This window comes from Tiliqua scincoides, chromosome 8 (genome assembly GCF_035046505.1).
Source record: "Tiliqua scincoides isolate rTilSci1 chromosome 8, rTilSci1.hap2, whole genome shotgun sequence".
Taxonomy (NCBI): Eukaryota; Metazoa; Chordata; class Lepidosauria; order Squamata; family Scincidae; genus Tiliqua; species Tiliqua scincoides.
In genome coordinates, this window is record NC_089828.1 from 41,371,392 (window position 1) to 41,392,748 (window position 21,357).

A 21,357-nucleotide genomic window follows, 5' to 3' on the forward strand; every position below is an offset into this window, starting at 1 on the left:
TTGTGCCCCCAGAGAGCCAGCATGGCGGAACAGGCAGGTCTATCTGGTTCTCAGTGGATGTAGCAAGAAAAATGCCACTGGGCACACTGAGTTGTGATACAAGTGCATGGTTCAGACCCTCAGGCTACAGCATGAACTTCTGGAGCTTATCCTCCGTTTTCATTCTGGGAACTAGGCATTACAGGAGAGCATTTGTTTTGGAATGAAGGACAAAAAATATATTCATTTGGAAACAAATGCCAATTGAAATGAACAGGTACTGTAATTAATCCCATTTCCTTTCATTATTCATTTTTTTCTCTGTGGTTTCTTTTTTTAAATCTGTAACTGGAGCATGTGCAGTCTGCAACAGCTTTCAATCCCTTCACAGTTCATGAATACCTCCTTCCCTCCCGCAACACCTAAACATTTTAACACACTTTATATGTAAATGCACTCCTGAGCGTTGGCAGAACACCACACAAGAAGAATATTTATGCAATTGGACGTAGGTTCACATTAAGACAACTGTTGCAAGTTATATGAGTTCTGGCAATGTAGGAGACAGAAACAAACACAGGAACTGAAGGAGTGGAGAGTATAGTGGGAAAACTGCAGAAAAGCAAATGAAACCGTGGGGAGTCCTAATTTATGAGTTCCACTTTGGAAACAGGACCAGGCAACTCAGAACTCCAAATATGGGGAGAAATGCAGATAGGAATATCAGAAGTATCCCTAAGAGGAACTATCCACTAACTGTGGCACTTGCCTAGCCTTCATTGAGGCCTGGCCACCTCCACTGAGACATGTCAGATACAGCATTCTCACAGTCATCGCTGTTTTAGTTGATCCTCTGAAACCATTCACGGCATCAATTGATCTCCTAATGCTCAGTGACTGCCAGCTCCGTCCCTTGACACAGCTTGCATTTTCAGAAGGCATCAAATCCTATCCAAGTTGCAGTGGGTGTTTTTGCAGCCTTTGTCCGGGATGCTGGAAGCTGTCCAGCTTCCTCTCCAGGATCTCTAGAAGGCAATCTCTGAGTGGATGCATCTTGCCTTCCGGGCATATATCTGTAAATGCACACACATAAAATGCATGCATATGTATTTACATGCTGTATCATGCATGGGACTGGGGAGGACTCTCAGGCAGTGATCCTTAGTGGGAGAGCTGAGGTGTTACAAGCATGTCCCTGTTTTCTGGGAAATGCTGGAGGCTATAGTCATCACTCAGTGATGTGATGTGGATGAATCAATCCATTGCCTTATCTGACATTAATGCTCTGTCTTTTCTGCTTTATCAAGTGGAGAATTGTAAATCCACATATAAACTTCTTGATCTCAAGAACTTCAACTTCCTTGATTTCAAGAGTCCATAGATTTTTGAACAGTTGTCTTCGCATGCAATACAGATCCAACCTCTTTATACACTGGTTTTTTATCCATGGATTAGAATCAACACTGATGGCCAATGCAGATAAGAAAGACCCTGCTGTTCCCTGGAGAAGGAGAAAAAAAGTTCCTTTACAATCCTGATTCTAAAAACCGTTGTGTTTTTTTTTTTAAGGGAGTCATGAGTGTTAGAACTGCTATTTTGCAGCTCACTCCAAGAAAAGTGACCCCCTTCCCTTGCCCTGGTTTGCTGAACAATGGAATGAAGAAATGATTAATCACAAGCGAGCTGCAAAATAGCAGTTCTGACTGCCTGACTGACTCATATTTGTTGTTTTAACTGCTTTTATTTAACACATTTTTAACTGCAGGGAATCCCAGAACCAAACCCCAGTAGATACCAAGGTCCCACCCGTACACTAGTGCCATTAGGGACCTACTTCTTCATTGACTGTCTCCTTAGACACGCCCTAATGGAGCAAAGTATTCCATGCCCTCCAATCTTTTGCAGGCAAAAATGTTTCCAACACCCCATAGGTTTGCATTAAAGGAGCAAAAAATTATATACCAAGAAAGTCTGTTTTCTGCAACTTGTTCCTCTAGTAGTCATGGAAAAAAGCCAATTAGGTTACAGAAACCTTACTGAAAATTCTGCTCAGATCACCTCTAGCTCCTGAGCTCTCTCCAGGCATTACCCATACACTTTCAAGTTTCAAACATAAGGACTAGAAACGTGTAGGGGGAGCCAGGATTTTAGAATGAAAGCTGCTGATATCCTAGGCTCTTAAACTGTACACTTGTGTGTTTTCCCCACACAGGCACAGAATCAACAAGTAGGATTTGGTCAAGATACAGTATCATCCATATTGTCCCTAATCTATCAGAGATGAGGCACTAACCTCTGCCATGTGCCAACTGAGAGTACCTTTGTGCCAAGTGTGAGAGATTCATCCAGCCCTACCACCACTATTCAAGTCCTCCACAATATTGATTGCTTGATTGATAAGCTTTCTCACCCTGCCCTTCAGCTCAACTGAAGCTCTCAGAGCAGTTCACAATTAGAACATGACAATAAAACATTTTTTTAATGTCTTCAACCATTTAAAGAAAAGGGGTGTCCACAGCAATTTATAACTACGGGTCAAAGCAGACATTACTTGAAGGAGGCAACTGAAGTTTGTTTTTTATTCAGCAAATAGTATGTGAAGTGGGACCCTGTAGACATTGGGGATATAAGGGTTTAACTCTCTGTTCCCCAACATAGTTCCAATCCAGATCAGCCTCTTCCCTCCCTCCCAAGCAGCTACTATTAGTTCCCATTGGCAGTTACTATTTATTTCCTCAATAAAACAAGGACACCTGTCCCAAACAGATCCTGAAGGTAACATCTACTTTGTCCCTAAGAGCACAGGAAAAACCATAAAGGCCTGATTAAATGAAAAGATAATTCCCTGAAGCAGAAAAGAGAAGCAACCTGACAATGTTGTGGTTGTCACTACTGTCCTACCACCAATGAAAAAAAGCCCATGCTTACAACTATGGTAAAGGTAGGTGGCCTACCAGTTGCTGGCTGGACCCAATTCTTCCTGGGGGCAGGGCAGGCATTAGCAGCAGACCCCTCTAGGGCACAAATGCCTTGGTATAGGCTTGCCAAAACCTAACATTTGCGAGATGGACCTGACAATGTCACAAGGCTGCCATTGCTTTAAAAACAGCAACAAAATCTTGTACAGAGGTAGAACCCAGCAGCAGCCACAAAATGACCTAAGAGCAGCCTTACTGCCCATTAACCTTAGCAAAAAAACTGGAGAAACAGGTCATTTTTGGCCAACTGGCACCCTCAGCAACACAGAGGGCATGGGGAGGGGGGAATATGCCAGAAGGCAGTGACTGCCTAGAACATTGTTGTTGTTGCTGCTGACCCACCAAGAATGGAAGAAAAGCATGCCTTTTGCTGACTGGGCCCAGTGCTCCCCAGAGGGGCCAGAATAGGCATCAGCAGTGGAAACCCCAGGCCACTAGGTCCTTGGCAGCTGCCCGAGTGACTTGTGCTGATGACCAGAATCAGGACCCCAGCAACCTTGCCAGACTCCAATGTGCAACCTGGACTGACCAAGGCTGCTGGCGTTTGCCAAGAACAGACAAAAAGCACACTGGTTCTTCCCTCCTTCCCTCTTGCTTCCAGGATACCATATAAGAGCAAAGAGTCACACATGGAATATTTAACAAGCTCAATTCTCAGCCTCCTGCAACAGAGACAGCCCCAAAGCCTTCCAGTCTCCTAGGTGCAAAAATGGGGCTGCCTGAAACATGGAGCGTAACAGTTTATAGAAGTCACAACAGGGTTTTTAAAAAAAAATTCAAAAGGCACAGACTGAGAAAAAGTATTTTCATTTCCGAAAGCGCAGTTGAAACAAAGCACATTTCCTCGGTCCTCGTCGCTCAAAAAAGACAAGCAGGCCTCGCAGTGAAAGGAAATCGATAGTTAAATGCAGTCGGCTGCCCCAGCTGGAGTTGGTCGGAGGAGTGAAGGAGGATGCTTGGAATAGTTTCCTTCATCCCGTGGAAGATTCCACCGCTCTGGACAATCTCCAATTCTGAAGGAAAGGAACTCTAGTTCACACAGCCTGCTTCATTCAAATACTGTTGTAGCTGTTGTTGCTACTCACTGAAAACACAACCATCACAAATAATTTGGGTAGCATTTTCAAATAATAATGTAGCTGCAGGTTGAGAAGAAGAAAAGACGGGGTAGATTTCGTGGCTGTGGAGAAGGGAGCAACTGATTGGATTTCCGAGTGAGAGTAATATATTGGTGATCACTGAGAGCCCCAAACTGTCTATTAGGACTGGCAGCAAATCTCCAATGTCTCATATAGAAATAAGGTTTTATCCTGACCTGTCACCTCTTTGGAGTTCCCAAAGATTGAACCTGGGTTCTTCTAGACACATAGTAGATGCTTTACCATGGCCCATACCAGCACATACCAGGAGAACTGGAACCCCATACAAAGAGAACTGGGTTGAGAGGTCTAGGTTTAAATCCCATCTCAGTCATGTTCTGATTGGGTAGCCTTGAACAAGTTACTCTTGGCCTCAGTTTCACCATCTGGAAAGATGGTTTCTCATTAAATCTTTCTGGCTTAATCCTTTCACAGAGTCTTCACCCCCCTGTGCAAACTGGTGTGAAGCATGCACAGAATTTACTCTCATTCCCTCACCTATACCCTCCCATCCTTTGAAGCCTCCACTGATTATCAAAATATAGACCATAAACCTATTGGGGCAGAGGCCTGTCCTTATTTGATTTTGAAACTTCAGGTGTCATGTACTCTGCTAGCACTATATAAAAAATAATTATCCAGTAATAAAAAGAGAAAACACAATGTAGCCTGTAAAAGCACTTAGAAATGTAGATTTTTAGAAATTTCTACAAGCTGTAGAAATGAGAACTTGAAATTACTTCCAGATGTCCTCGCACAATCTGGGACTGTGCACTATTGTGCTGGCAATTAAGCACATGGGAACCAGTGCAACAATTGACCCAATGGCAAAATAGCAACGATCCTGGGGCCACAGCAGGGCTAGCAACAAAGACAATGTATTCTGTTTGCATCAATAGCAGTACATTCAGGGCATGTAACAGACAGCTCTTCTGCACACAAAACACAGTTGATTTGTGGAATTCACTGCCACTGGCTTAGAAGGTCTGAAAAGGCGATTAGACATATTCATAAAGGAGAAGAGCTCTATCAACAACTGTTATCCAGGGAAGCTGAATGGATCCTCCATGTTCAGAAGCAATCTACCTCAGAATACCAGTTGCCAGGGACAAACAACAGAGCAGGGCTATTAGGAACATATACATTCTTTTGATATATTTTTCTTTTGTTTCTAAGAGTATTTATCAAATGTTCTGAATGTATATGTTCCTATTGGATTTTGAGATGCATGAAGAAACAATAAAAGAATGTATGATAAAATGGGCGCAAAATATAGGCCATAATATTACTTTAGAACAATGGGAACAGATTTGGAAATATAATATAAAATTTACTAGAGCAACAAATTTTAAAGAAAATTTATATAAAATGTTTTATAAATGGTACATGACACCAGTAAAACTGGTAAAAATGAATCAGAATATATCAAAAAACTGTTGGAAGTGTAAATGTGAAGAAGGGATGTTTTATCATATGTGGTGAACATGTAAAAAAATGCAAGTATAATGGTAAATGGTAAGGAATCTAATACAAAAGATTGTTGGATTTACAATACCGCTGAAACCAGAGTTATTTTTGCTTAATATTACCTTAGATATTATAGATAAAGAAAACGTTGTGTATTTAGTTATTATGATATTAACTGCTGTGAGGATTTTATATGCTAGATACTGGAAAGATATTAAAATTCCAATGAAAGATGAATTAATAGAGAAAATAATGAATGAGGCGGAAATGGATAGACTTACAGAAATTTTGGATCAACAGCGCAAACCGACACAGATAGAGCAACGAAGATCATTCTATGCTTGGTTGTAAATGAAGTTGTAGATGCATAAGATAGGGTATTTAGATGAATATATTGTATATATGATATATGATATATTATATGATATATGATAGACAAATGTTATTAAGAGGCTAAACTAGAAGAGAAACAAGATTAGAAGATATGTACTGATTGATTAGATATATTGATATATGATTGCCTGCACCCTCCAACGGTGTGTTTTTGTGTTGTATATTGAGTTTGTGTTTGTTATGTGTTTGTTTATATTTGTTGTTTATATTTGTTTTTAGATTACCCTGCACATGCCCGATCTAGTTTGATCTCAGAAGCTAAGCAGGGTCAGGCCTGGTTAGTATTTGGATGGGAGACTGCCTGGGAATACCAGGTGCTGTAGGCTTATACCATAGTCTTTCGAGACTGAAGGTTGCCAACCATTTTGGAAAATAATTTTTTTTAAAAACAACAGAGGAGGGCTATTGATTTCATGACCTGCTCATGGACTCTCTTGAGGCATCTGGTTAATCACTGTTGGAAACAGGATGCTGAGCTTGATGGACCCACCTTGGTCTGATTGACAGCTGCCATCTTATTTTCTTATTAAAAGAAATCAGGCAAATTCAAGGGTTGGTCAGGACAGGAGCTATATGAAACCTCTGACTTAAGGGTAGTATATCACAGTTACTGGGGAACAATTGCCTTTGTGTTTGTGAGCTTCCCAGTGGGACCTGGTTGGCTGCTGTTGGGAGCAGGATGGAACTTCAGTCTGATCCAGCACTTGGCATTATCCAGTAAAGCTGACTTTTACGGGGGGGGGGGGGGGGGAGAAGAAATTGATTTGTTTTTGGAGTCAAGCATTAGTGATCACTGAGAGTTACCTTCTACTGAGTCAGATCATACGTCTGTCTAGCCCAGAATTGTCTTCTGTCCAGCAGCAGTTCTCCAAGATACAGAAAGAAGGGTTTACCTTGACCTGCCACCTCTTTGGAGTTATCAAAAATTGAACCCAGGTTCTTCTGGACATAGCAGATGTTTTACCACAACGCGATGGAGACCATACCAGGAGAACTGGGCTCGGAGGTCTAGGTTCCAATCCCATCTCAGTCATGTTCTTACTGGGCAGCCTTGAACAAAAAGGGTCACAGAAGGTGGAATGCCTCAAAGTGTGGTGATGGCTACTGACTTGAATAGCTTTTAAAAAGGAATGAGATACATCCATGGAAACTCAGTTATCTAATAGTTATCCTATTCTATTATCAGCCATTAGCCAGGATAGCTAAATGAAGCCTCCTCAGTCAGAAACTGTCTACCTCTGAACAAGTTGTAAGGGATAAATAACAGAGGAAGGTCTGTCTTGATCTTCTTGCAAGCTGCCTGGAGGCAGACATCTGACCATTGTTGGACAAAAGATGTTGAGACTGAACTCAGTGGCATTGCCAGGGGGTGCAGGGGCTGTGGGTTCCATCGGGTAATGCGCAGAGGGGAGTGACACCACTCCTCGCCAAATTTTTTAAATCTTGATTTTTTTAAAATAATACCATCATGTTATATATCGTTTGATGCGTAATTTCATTCAGAATGCAATGAAACAAACCACATTGAAATATCTCCATTCTATCAAAAATTATAGCCAAAAAACCATCAGGCAGGACGACAGTACATCACTACGCCCACCGCCTGGAGCGCTGCCCCATCGACTGCATGGGAGGAGGTCCACGAGCTGTGAAAAAGTTGGCAACCCCAAAGAGGAACATCACTACCAGAAGCATTGAGATTTTTACAAATCTAAGTTTTAAGATAAGGAAAAAGACTGAGAGAGTAAGGAGAGAGTAGGAGGAAGAGAGGGCAGAGAAAAAAATTACTAAGCAAAGAAGGATCCTTCACAGGTGACTTTTTCACAATACAGTGCAGGGAACAGTGTCTGTTAGACACAAATGTATTCACTGCACTGAAATTAGCCAGAAAGCTAATTTCACCCCTATTATGGGGTGTCACAGCTTCTAGCAGTGTAGCAGCAGGTTACCCAGTTGAGGGTCTTTCTCCATTGCAGCCTCTTCTCCTATTTCAAGAAGCATGGCTGGCCAAACTTTCGGTTTTGGGAAGGATGGTTAAAAATGACATTATGACAAGAGTTTCTTCTTCCCAGCGTATGGTGTTAAGAATCAAGTGGGCACCTTGCTTGCTGTGAATGAGTCTATTGCTATGTTTGTGCTGAAGTTCTCATCACCTGAGGGCTGCCTGGCTCCAGGCCTTAAATCAGTGGCAGAATACATGCTTTGCCTGCAGGTTGAATCCCTGGCTTCTCCAGTAGTAGCAGGACAAGAAAGACATCTACCAGAGACCTTGGAGAGCTATGTGGCCTGCTAACGCCCACCTCACTGGGGTAGAAGACTTGTATTACACAGAGTCATACTGTATGTTCCTGAGCCAAAATCTATAGCTGTGCTATTTCTCAGCCAGAGGGACCTCAGTATGATGGTAGTATGCCTGTTTTGTCTAAAGAAGATCCTAGGTACTGTTTTCAAAGAAACGGATCTCAGGCAGCAGGGCTGAAAAAGGCCTTGGAAAGCTGATGATCGTAGATTGGGCAATAGTGGAATAGATCAGTGGTTCTCAAACTTTTAGCACCAGGACCCACTTTTTAGAATGAGAATCTGTCAGGACCCACTAGAAGTGATGTCATGACCAGAAGGGACATCATCAAGCAGGAAAATTTTTAACAATCCTAGGCTGCAATCCTACCCACACTTACCAAGGACTAAATCCCATTTACTATCATTGTTAAAAGCATATACATAGTAGCCTGTTAAAAGTACAGAGCTATAACATTTCCCCAGATGCAGTCACATACCATGGGAGCATCAAGTCAAATATCTTAAAAATAAAATATTGAAATGAATGGGGACCCACCTGAAATTGGCTCATGACCCACCTAGTGGGTCCTAACCCACAGTTTGAGAAACACTGGAATAGATTACCTTCTGCCTGACTCTATATTAAAAGAGCTGGCTCAAGACTTCCTGGTGTCTGCAGCAGCCTGCCAGATGCTCCCCCAGAGCTATCCCTTATGTAGGGCAACTGGGGCAGCTGCCCTGGGACCTACGCTTTCAAGACCAATGCACGGCCATTCGAGTTGCCCTAGGCTCACAACCTGCCCTCACTCTTCTAGGGATGGCTCTGGCTGGCCCCTCTCTTACCCGGTGACATCAGCCTCTGCAGCTCTGCTTCTGAATCTGCTGCCCTGCAGGACCGTGTCCTTGGCTCCCTTTATGTTTGTCTTATGTATAGTATTTGTAAATTAAGGAAATATTACGAAGATTCCATAAGGCTGCAGTTGCTCTCCTCCAAGTCCTGTAGCACCTCTAGATTTCTCCGCAGCCTGGCAAGAGCATAACACTAAAACCGTGACAAGCAACTATTCTTTTTAAAGGAACTCTTATGAATAAATAAATTCTTGTGCCAAGGTTTTATTTGGTTGCTTTAAATAGATGGTTTGTTGTTTCATATGTTTTTGTGAGTGTAAGGCACTGCAGGGGGCCTGTGTTTGACCAGGCCGTGGAATGTGGTGTGTGTGTGTGAGAGTGTGCACACACGCGAGAGAAAGCCCTCCTTTAATTTTAAAGAATTAAAGCAAATGCATCCCCAGCTCTCACGTTCAAAAATCACAAGCAGTCATTAGATTAAAAAAAAAAAGAAGTTTTTTCTTTTTTAAAAGAGTCATTTTCTTAAACAAGCAGGACAGTCATGTGAGTCGTCAGCAGCACACACATGGAATCATTTGGAAAATGGAGAAAGTTTCAGATCCTTAAGAGGAATTATATATATATATATGAAATTCCCTAATATGAGGCAGGTCATTGATCTACTTAGCCCAGGACCATCTATCCCCACACGCAATGGCTCTCAAAGGCCCTCTTCAGCCTTGCTACCAGAAAATATTCAAATACAATTTCAATTCTAAGTCAGAACTGTATGTTGAATTTTATCAGGTGTTAACGATTGAGGATTGAAACACATCATACTTTCATTTGAAAAAGCAAAAGGCCTACATTTGGGGGAAGTAAACCACATTGAACACAGTGGAATAAGTTATGTACTCTATGCACACTTACCAAGGAGTAAGTGCCAAACTAGATGTGACATTAAGGGTGTAATCCGAACCTACTTTCCAGCACCGGCATATCTGTGCCAGCCGCGGACCTTCGCAGCCCTGCATTCGGGGCAAAGCTCCGCGATGGCGCCCCCCGCAGGCTATTGACACCCCCCAGGCAGAAATCCACCCCCCCCCCTACTCACCAGAGGCTCACGGAGCCTCACGCAACCTCCTCCTGTGTTGGGGAAACCTCTGTGAGGTTCCCCGGCGCTATAAACTGTGCTTCTGGCAAACCGAAAGCACAGTTTCCGCCCCCGTCAGGAGGCTTCCACAGGGTTCCAGCAGCCGGCCAGCAGGTTCCAGCAGCCGGGTTCCAGGGTGCTCAATGGCAGGCACACAACTGATCTGTGCCAATGTGGCATGCACTGCATCCTGCAGTGGGGAGGCATTCAAGGAAGCTTCTTCAAGGTAAGGGCATGTTTGTTACCTTATGGGTAGAATGGGGCTGCATTGCAGCTAGGTCAGTACTGAAAAGTTGGTTAGGATTGCGCCCTACTTACATCATTTAGTCCAGGAGGCCAAGTTGGTTATATATCAACTATGTAAAGCACCAGGGTGGATTCCTTCATCATGTTACTGATCTGGACTGGAGTTCTCTCTGGTCGCTAGAATATTTATTTATTCAATTTATACCTCACTTTTCTCCCAAATAGGCACCCAAAGCAGCTTACAAAATATAAATCATTATAGTAAATAGTCACCACCATTACTCCATAGGGAAGCTTCCACTGATGCCAAAGGAAGTTTCTCTCCCATATGACATTGGGGCTGCAATAAGTCCCAATTTGAATCCACAGCAAAGGGAAATTCCATGCCTATCCTCCACTCCCCCACTCCAACTGCTGTCCCAGTACTGATTTCAGCTGATATTTAATTAAAATGCACATAAGCTGCAATCCTAGCCACCTTTACCTGGGAGTAAGTCCAATTGAATACAGTGGGACTTATTCCTGAGTAGATATGCACAGGATTGTGCTGACACACAGGGCCAAGTGGCACGATTAACATTGGCCCAGGGTACCATTTAATTCTTTGGGCTTGCTTCTGAGTAGACATGCTTAGGCTGTAAGCAACTGAAGAGAGGAAATCTATAGGAGAGTAGGACAAAGACACATTTATTCCCATCCAGGGGTGGCCTGAGACATTGTGGCTGAAGCAGAATGTCTGCAGGACAACCCCTCACACCAATCAAAATTAATACAATCCACCAGACATTTTTCCTGCCTTCATCCCACTGAACTAAATGGGAACTATTCCAGTTAAGTGCTTTTAAATGGCTCCCATTCATTTCAATTAGGCTTGTGCAGGAGACCTTTCCAGCAGTGCCTCATGGTCCCAGATCTGTGTCACTGTCCCACACTTCCTGGTGCCCAAAATCCACCACTGAATAGGGAGGATCATGGTAGTGAAGCCTTCTATCCATCTTACCCAATAAGATGCCCTTCTCTTTTGCTCCAGGCCTGATGAGAAGCTAAGCAGTATTTTTTTAAAAATCTCCAAAGCACCCACTTAGCTTTGGATTAATCTCTCCAGCACTGTTCGTCAAAGCACATAAGCATGTCTTAAATCTTGAGAAGGATGTATTTTAAGTACCTCTCTGAAATAGTCAGGGCTTGCATGACAAAACTCAAATCTGTTTTTGCCTTTGCTCTTAAACTCTGTTTACTTTTTTAACATTGTTAAATGATATAATCCTGGAATAAACAAAACACAAAGAATAATCTGGGTTTGCACCATCTTCCTTCAGATTCCTCTTCCAACTTGAAAGGATAAAGTATTTACAGGCACTTGCTGTACAATAAAGGGAAGCAGGAGAGAGACCCCAGAGGAAGTGGTTTATGTGAGGCACACAGAAGCTGAACCTCATTCCATTTACCACCAATCTCCCCAGTTCCACCTTTAACAGAGCAGGAAAGAGGTACCTTCAGAGCTGTGCTAGAACTCTTCAGGGGTGTTAGGACTCAAATGTGCTAGGACTCTGTAGGGGTGCCATGAAATCAATGAATGTGCTATGGCTCCCAGAGTTCAAAGGCCAGCTTGTGTTTTTTTTGCTTATTTGGAACTGAGGTTCTAGCTCTCATTGTGAAGAGATATTTAAAAGTGCAGATGTAACAGAGGCTTGAAACTCAAAGTGAAGCCAAAAATCACATATACGTTTTCAACTGGTTCAGTTATTGATGGACTCTTGTGTGAGTTAAAACACATCACCACATATACATTTAGTATATCCTTATTTAAAAAGAAGTATTTATAATGTAAAGCAGGGGTGCTCAATAGGTGGATCGCGATCTACCGGTAGATCGCGAGGCAAAATGAGTAGATCGCGGAGTGCCGACCCCCCCCCTTCAGGTGCCTCTGGGAGGAAACGCCAGGAGTAAGGCCCATTGTACTCAATGGGGGTTACTCCCAGGTAAGTGTGGCTAGGATTGCAGCCTCACAGCCTAATCCTAGACATGTCTACTCAGGAGTAAGTCCTGTTATACTCAGTGGGGCTCAAGGTACACCAACATACATTGTACACATAAATGTTATATGTTATGATGGCGCAAACATTGTAAAAAAAACTCTGGTAGATCTCCGGGCCTTGCTGGGTTTCAAAGTAGCTCTCGAGCCAAAAAAGTGTGAGCACCCCTGATGTAAAGATTAACAAAATAAAGGCACATGAAAATATTGAAAAACGCAAAAAAGAGAATGCAGAATTATAAGAAAGAAAGAAACAGAGTATGTGGATATCATGAAAAGAGTTCTTACAATAATTTAAAATAAAACGTATTTTTCAACAAATTTATCCAGTAGTTTCCATAATTCATTTTGGTGCAGTTAGTTTCATCATAAGTATAATCATCCACAGCAAGTAAACTAATCAAAAACAGAAAGTGGGAATTTCTTTAGTCTTATTTATGCTAATCACAGTCGCCAAACAAGAAACCATCTGTAGATCTTCCAATACAACATTTTTCACCCAGTCCGAAATAAAAACATTGGGATTCTATGCTGTGCCATAACCTCTTATATCTTTAATCTTGGATGAAATTTTCTTTTGTACTCATTCAGGGCAAGTCCAAAAGGCTTCAAAATGTATGCATCTTTGGGCACAATCCTAACCAGGTCTACTCAGAAGTAACTCCTATTTTGTTCAATGGGGCTTACTCTCAGGAAAGTGTGGTTAGGATTGCAGCCTTTGTCTATAACCTGGCGGCTGAGGGACTGAGCTGCAAATCAGGATTTCAGAATAGCATGTATTTAAGATGACTGAATAAGGGGTAATTACCTGTATAATATGTGTGAAGTGCTTTGCACACCCCGAACACGCTATAAACATATTGCTATTATAATAAAATGGGGAGGATTGTTAATGCACAACTTCTCAGCACCTTGGAAGAAACCAGATAGATAGATAGATAGATAGATAGATAGATAGATAGATAGATAGATAGATAGATAGATAGATAGATAGATAGATAGATAGATAGATAGATAGATAGATAGATAGATAGATAGATAGATAGATAGAGTGCTTCTATGCATGCAGCAAACGCATTAACAAAACTAAAAAAAAGCACATACTCTTATTGAGATACTGACAAGACTTCCTTTCATCTTTGTCAGTTTTACTGACAAAGTGAAGGAAATGTCTACAGAAGTACATCTGACGCAGATTTACTGGTTAAGCTATTGGTCCACCTAGGTCAGTGTTGTTTACACTAACTGGCAATAGCTCTCCAGGCTTTCAGATAAGGGATTTTTTTTCCTAGCCCCACCTGGATTTATTCAGGATTGAAGCCGGGACCTTGTGCATTCAAAGCTGCTGCTCTGAGTTACACCTCCTTCTCCCGATAACCTAGTAATTCTCATAATAACGGAGATGAAGAAGGAATCGAGGAAAGAAGCTGTGCCTGAGAATCAAGTCCAAGGAGACACTACTGTACTGGGAAGATGTGAAAAAGCCATTCTGCTCTACACACAAAAACACATACATGGTGGATGAAGGTCTGAGAATGCCCTTCAGAATGTACACCACATCAGTTCACAGGTGACATAAAATCCAAAGCAAGCTGCAGTGCAAATGTAAATCTGTCTTCTTGCGTGGCCACCAAATCAGCTGCAGAGTGCCAGTCTAAGACTTTTGGTAAGGAAGATGGGGCCTCGGTTTTCTGTAGGGTGCTTTACGCCCACTGCCCCAGGACTAGCAAAGCCAGAATGATGCAAAAAGAGAAACTATGCATATTTACTCAATTTGCATAATGGATACAGGCTGCTTTTCTTGGCACACAATTAGAATATTAATCCTTTCAATGCAGAGTGGCACAAAGCCCTGAGTATGTTTTTATGTGTGTGTGTGTGGGGGGGGGGGGTTTATTCAGAGAGCTCCATCAACTGGGATTTCAGATTTGCCAGGGGTCAGACCCAGTTTCTGCTTCTAGCCCCCTGCATGCAAAGAAATAAACATGACAATGCCTTTAAGCATGTGTAGAGTACTGATCATTCATCACTGGTTAACCACAGCCTATGACACACAGACATCTGGAACATTAAAAAGGATTTTCCATCTTGGGTGGAATAAAGTAAGAAGTACCTGGTCAACCAGATCTGACCAAGGTGGGTCATCTCAACCAGCATCCTGTGGCCAAAAGTGGCTGACCAAATGCTCCTGGGAAGTCCACAAGCAGGGTATGAAGGTAACAGCCCCCCCCCCCCGCTATGTATCTTCAGTGTCTAGTGTTCAGAGGTAGAATATTAGCTGGCCTAACAGAGCTAACTGGGCTTTCCCCTACAAACTGGACACTTTTTAAAGAGGTGGTTTAGTAGAAGGAGAGGAACTGTCCATACAGAGTTCATCCCAGCATTGCATCCCCTCCCAGTGGCTGTTGCTGGTGTCTTCCTTGTGTTTCTTTTAGAACAATCACCTCAATTATTTTGCTATGTGAACTGCTCTGCAATCTTTTCTGTTTAAAGTAAGTTATAAGTATTATCATAATAATCTTAAAACAACAGACTGCCCCTGAATTAGCAATCACTATTAGACCTCTGCTCCTCCATAGACTTGTCTAACCACATTCAAAGCTATCTGTGCTCATGGTCATGGAATCACATGATAGCATATAAGTTTGAACCTTAAAAAAATCTACCTTGCAGGTACTCAACTATCAGTACCTCTTACTCTAGAAAATTGAACCTTTGCTCATTGACAGGCTTTTTTTCACAAGGGGTACTCAAACTGAATTTTTTTTCCTTCTTCAATCAACCATGAAGCTAAACAAACATAAAAGATGCCTTTCACTGAATCAGTACATTGGTCCACCTAGTCTAGTCTTGTTTACTCTGGCTTGTAGTCACTTTTCAGGATTTTTCCCAAACTTGCTAACTACCTGAGATTCAAAAGGGGGAGGTGCTGGAGATTAGATCTGATTGACCTCCCTGAATAGCACCTCCACACTCAGAGGCAGTATCTCTCTGATGACAGTAGGGCAAGCTACAGGCTGGCTGCTGCTAAAACACAAAAGGCAGAGTTTGGTCTAATCCACAAAGCAATCCTTGTGTTCCATCCCTTCCTTCTATTCTCCAGACAGCATGCCTATTGCAAGTTGAAAAAAGACAGCTTAGCTCAATGTCTTGGTGTGCTCCAAACTTCCAAAAGATAGGTGCTACTATTTGCTGAATGAAAACTGCCATACACAAAAAGCATTAATTCAGAGTCTGTGCATGAATAACTGGTCTGGACGTGCTTTATTTAAAGGGGGCAAGCTCAGAACAGTAACTCATGCAGAGTTACAACAGACAAGTATTTGACTGAAGCGAAGTTTTTTCTGGGTGACTGAGTGCTCCAGACTCATCTCATGAAGAGACTGGGCAGAATAGCTCACCCTTAAGTAGTCACTGATTGGAAGAACGCAAGACCAAAGCAATGAATTACACAGGACAGGAACAGGCACCCTCCTCTGAGGACACGTCATTCCGCTACATCTCTCTTGCAAATGAATGAATTCTCCAATCAGATCCAGCTTAGAAATGGATCAGAATTACATGCTGCCGCTAGAGGAGGACTAAAAGAAGACACGGTCAGACAAATGAATTGTACAGAGATGCAACAGGCAGCCTCTCTGAGGACAGGTCATTTTGCTATGCTTCCATTATCAAGAGCGTCTGAATGCTCCAACTGCATCCAATGCAAGGAATGACTGAATCACCCACTCCCAAAGAGAGGCTGATGGGAAGGTGGTAATGCCAGAGATATGGCAGACACCCTCCTAAGTGCATGGGTACTTCAGGCTCACAGAAGGTCTTATGGCTCAATCTGTTTCAGTGGCAGAGTGCGCTTTCCAGTTGATGTTTAAAGGTGATCCAGAAGTACATGGAGCTGTGCACTTCTGGACCGCCGCTGTGGAAGCCCAGTACATGGCGGTAGAAAGAAGGCCCACCTACGGGGATAAGTCAGAAGAGTGGGTGTAATGGGGCAGAATTCACCGAAACCTATCCCCCTCCAGTAGCAGCTGACACACCCCTTTTGTCTCCTTGGACTTGCGCCAGCTAAAGGGATAAGGGAGGGGTAAGGAAAAATATTTTCCCTTTCTCCTCGAAAGACTCCCAATAGCCCCCCCCCCCAATACAATGCAGCACAGTCTGTTCTGGCAAGGCTGTCAGCTACGGTGGGGAAAACCATAGGACTGGGCTGCTAAATCATTTACACTATTTCTCACAACAAACTCGTGAACTCTCTCATCGTGCGCAGTGCACAGACTGCCCTGGCTGCAAAGGCTTCCATTATGGAGCACATGCATTAGGGCACAATGAGGTCATTGGTCGGAGGGGGCTGTGGAATGAACCTGCTCCTCCAAACAAAGTCTTCTCACGAGGCAGCTTGGCAGCAGTCCATTGCCTGTCCGGAAGGCACTTGAAATTGCAATACAGTAAAAATTTATATGACACATCCACACAGCGTCCAGTTGCTTCTCCAAGCAGCGAGCAGCGGCATGAGATATTTGCATCCAAAGCTCTCAAAGAGGGAGGTGCAACCCTGAATGGATGTGTTTCTCTCTAGCTTTCAGAACACTCTATCTCAACCCTGAGTAGTTGAGTTTTGTTGTTGTTTTTTAGCCATGTCTTGATTTAAATTTGGATTAGCCAGGAACTAACATACGAGTTAGTAAATTACTCGTAAATTACTTTGTGGTCCAGATATGATTTGCACATTTCCCAGTTAGAGGAGGAGGTCTCCCCACGCCCAGCCTCACCCCCTACAACTATATTTTGTGCATCTAGCTTCAGACCCAGGTCAGCCTCTCTTCAGTCAGAGAAGGCACTGAGCAATGGCGGGTCCTCGTAGCATAGCTACAGGGGGGCAGTACGTACTGCAGGCACCACAACACGCCATGTAAGCACCCCCCCACTTGCCATCAGAGACATTCTGGGCAGCGACCGTTGCTACCTGGAATGGCTCTGACAGCGAGTGGCAGGGGACCACTTACATGGCACATTGTGGTGCCTGCTATAGTTACTGCCCCCCCGTAGCTACACTACTGGTGCATTCCAACTTCATTCCCTGAAATGTACTGTGACACCATCCCATTCCTACAGGTACTACTCACTCCAATCTCTCTTCTTCTTTGGCAGATACCACTCCCTAGTGAGCCGGATTTGGCCCAAGGGCACTCCAGTTGCTAACCCCTGTTTTTGCCACAGATTCCGTTCACTGGGTTGGAGCAAGAACATGCCTTTCCAACTGCTGGGCACAAACTAATTTCCAGTCTCAAAAGGAAACCTCAAATGGCAACAATTGCTGTTCTAAATGAACGCTTGGATTTCGAATGTTTGTTTTTAAATTGCACGTTTGCTAGAGACATCATGTGATTTTGATGGCATGAGTGGGCATGGGCTGTCCTGGAGAGTGATCAAAAGGGTGCCCAGATTTGATTGAGGACAGGCTCCTCATTTCTCATTTCTGTACTTGTTATGTCAGGGGAGACTATCAGAGGGGCTCTAATCTGTTTTCAACCCACCCAACACCCCCTAAGCAGAGCACAATGTTTATCATAGGTATTGTTATTTTATTCCTGGGGTTGTTTGTAAGAGTGTTCAAAGATGTATGAAAATAACAACAGAGTCCCCTGCAGAATCCATCAGATGAAATGGACGTATTCCACAAAAGCATATGTTGAAATAAATAGGCTAGCCTTTAAAAATGCCACAGGACTCTTAAGTGGTTTCTGTTGCTACAGACCAAAACATCCACCACTCTGGAAGTTGTTGAAGCTTAGCATGCTGAAGCTTGTCTTTATTGTATGTGCAAAATTCTGCACTGGAGGTGCATGTTGCACACTTCTTTCAACACTGGAAAGCTGAGATTTAGCTATTTTTAAAAGTACTGTATAGATGCAGTGCTTTTATGTCGGATTTTATGAGGAATTCATACATTAACATGGGATTAACAGGGATTCATACATTAACATGTTACAATCTGTGGACACAATTGTTGAACTGTACACATACACACTTTTCCACATTCTAGGTTAATGCTATCTGTACCCTGCATTTTCAAGAGAAACAGTCCCTGTGCTAACCTGGGAAATGAACGCATGTAATGTCATTGGCCCAAAAATATGTGCAGGCACTTGTCAGGGACATGCAGTGGGTGAGGAGGCAGGTCAGGCCGTGCCTCCCCACCGGAGTCCTCCAAAAAGTGCTGCCGCCTGCTCACAACCCACACACTTTGCGCATGTATTGTGAGTGCTTGAGCATCTCCCACGGTGGCGGCACTTTTCGAAGGACTCCAGTGAGGAAGCACTGCCTCACCTGCCTCCCCATCCACCACACAACCCTGGCACTTGTGCATATCTGTACCTGATGTCTTCTTGAAACATCTTTCCAATCTGAGAATAGATATCAGGAAAAACCAGTACATTACACTGCTGATACATCATTTTCTAGCTAGAAGGATCAAGCCTGGGTACACACAAGTCTCACACTCACTGAGCACACAGTCGCAGGTGCACCATATGTTTCAATTAAGTTTTCACACCATGCATTACTGTAGGTTGTGTTCAGGACCTCTGGAATCATTTATGCCCCTAGATCCATGTTGACAACACTTTGTACAAATGAGAACTCCCACATACGTCACCCCCTAAGTTTTGGCCCTGCTGAATGGAACGCTAGAGTCTGGAGGGGGTAGAATGGACTGTACCATTTCAGGTAGCAGGTGGTGGACCCCGTTTTCTAATTGGTTTCCCAAAAGTCTCCCTGCAAGAGGAAATGAGCACAGCAAGGAAAGACATGAGCTGTGCTAGCTTTCAGAGTCATGTGCTGGGTGTTGAGGTAGGTAAGGACAGAGCCCTCCCCCACCGGAGTCCTTTGAAAAGCTCCACGTGTGGGTTTTGGGTGCTTGGGTGCCTCACACAGCGGTGGCGCTTTTCAAAGGACTCCGGTGGGGAGGCTCAGCCTCACCTGCCTCCCCACCAGAGAGCACATGGGTTGTGGGTGCTTGGGCACCTCACAAGGTGGCCATGCTTTTCAAAGGACTCTGTTGCCTCCCCGCCCACAGAGCATGTGGACTATAGGCTTGGGCACCTCAGAAGGCGGTGGCGCTTTTCCGGTGGGGAGGCTCTGCCCTCACCTGCCTCCTCACCCCCACCCCCGCACTTTCCTGCTAGCTTTCCTGTTGTAGGGAGCGTGTTTTTGTCTGCAGACGGAGAAGCCTTCCAAAAGGTGCTCTCCTTTCCCCCACCCAAACCTGCCGTCCGAAGCGGTCCCGCCTCGTCTCCCCCGCTTGAGACTGCAACTGGGGGGGGGGGGCAGGCGGGGTTCTGGTCTGTCTCCGGGCTGCCCGCCGGCCCCCGAGCGCCCGGAGGTGGCTGGCAGGCAGGCGCCGCGCCGCGACGCGTCCTGGGACGGGCAGAGGAAGGCGCGCAGCCCGCCGCCCCCGCCCGCCCCTTCGGGAGCGCAGCCTTACCTCTGCGTCCAGCCTCTGCAGCCTCGTCGGTCAGAAGGAATCCAGCCGGGCCGGGAGGCGCCAGATCGAGGGGCCCCCGCAGGAGCCGGCGCTGCGGGGCGGCGGTGGGAGGAGGGCGCCCCCCATGGGGCAGGCAGCAGGAGCCCACGCGGACGCCGCTGGCGTGCTTCAGGCTCCCGCCGCTCGGGGCTCCGCGGCTCTGCTGGGGGCGCCCATCCCGGCGGCGTCGAAAGGGCTGCGCGCACCGGCGGCAGGAGGTCCCTCTCGGGCGCGCGGGCAGGTGGACCTTCCGCTCCCGCCGCGTCCCTTCGCCCGCGGGCAGCCGGCTCCTGCCCGGCCGGGGGGCACCCAGGCGAGCCGCCCCCACGGCCTTGCCAGCAGCGCCGAGTCGATCCGGGCGCGCCGCCCCAACTCCTCCAGGCGCGCGGCTGCTCTCCGAGGCGCAGGGCGCACACTTCTCCCTCCGTCCTCCTCGCCCGCAGGCTCCGCTCCCTTAGCCACGCAGGGGCCAAGCCTCGCCAAGAGGGTCCTTCCCGCTCCGGGGCTGCTTTGCGTGCGCGCTGGCTGGATGCGCCCCTGCCGTGCAGCCGGGCTGAGAGGGAGGGAGGGAGAGGACAGCCTGCGAGCAGAGGGTACGGGACCCTGCACTGGAGATGTGGGGGCGGGGCCTGCGCAAGCCCCTCCTCTCCCCACCAGGTGTCGGGTTTCCCCCCATGCCCAAAAAGTTCTTCCTTGGAAGAGCTTCCCCCAAAGCCTGGAGGGGCCTGGAAGGGAGATGATGCTGACCTTGAGCAGCAGAGTCCTTTGGCTTTGCAGTGCCAGGGGCAGCCTTCATGGCAGGTCTTCCTGGGCACAGCACAGCAGCAGCCGGGCATCTGCTTTCTTAGAGATCAGTGGTTCCCAACCTTTAGGAGCCTGCGGACCACTGAGGCAGAAATCTGAATCCTTGTGGACCACATGTGGCTGTGGAGAGTCTGGTCTCTACCCTCTCTGGTGGCCCATCTCCCAAGCACTCCCCCACGGACTATCAGAGAGGACAGAGAATGGCCTGCCCACAGTCACAACTGTGGGCAGGCCATTCTGCACCCTCTTTGGTGGTCCATGGGGGATTGCTTGCAGGGCAAGACACTGAAAGTGATCAAAGGCGATTTTTTTTCCTGAGACTCTCAGACCACTTCTCAGGGTCTCACAAACCACCTGTGGTCCATGGACCACAGATTGGGAACCAGTGTTATAGATCATCCTCACTATTGTTGTTTACTTATACCGACCCATCCATGTATCTTACCTGGGCTGAAACATGCAGGTCTCCACCTGCAAGCAGCTTCCAGTTTAAAAACAGACCATGGGGGAAACATAAGGTGGGATAGAGAGAT

General features: G+C 45.2%; 1 protein-coding gene across 1 annotated transcript in view; it reads right to left on the reverse strand.

Moving 5' to 3' along the window:
• NRTN (neurturin) overlaps nt 1-20,816 on the reverse strand; it is a 93,462-nt gene extending 72,646 nt beyond the window's left edge. The window contains exons 1-2 of the mRNA XM_066636421.1: nt 20,768-20,816; nt 19,982-20,573 (exon numbers count right to left, since the gene is read on the reverse strand). Coding sequence (XP_066492518.1) covers nt 19,982-20,573; nt 20,768-20,816 — 641 coding nt within the window. The remainder of the gene's footprint in view (nt 1-19,981; nt 20,574-20,767) is intronic.
• Nucleotides 20,817-21,357: the final 541 nt, after the last annotated feature.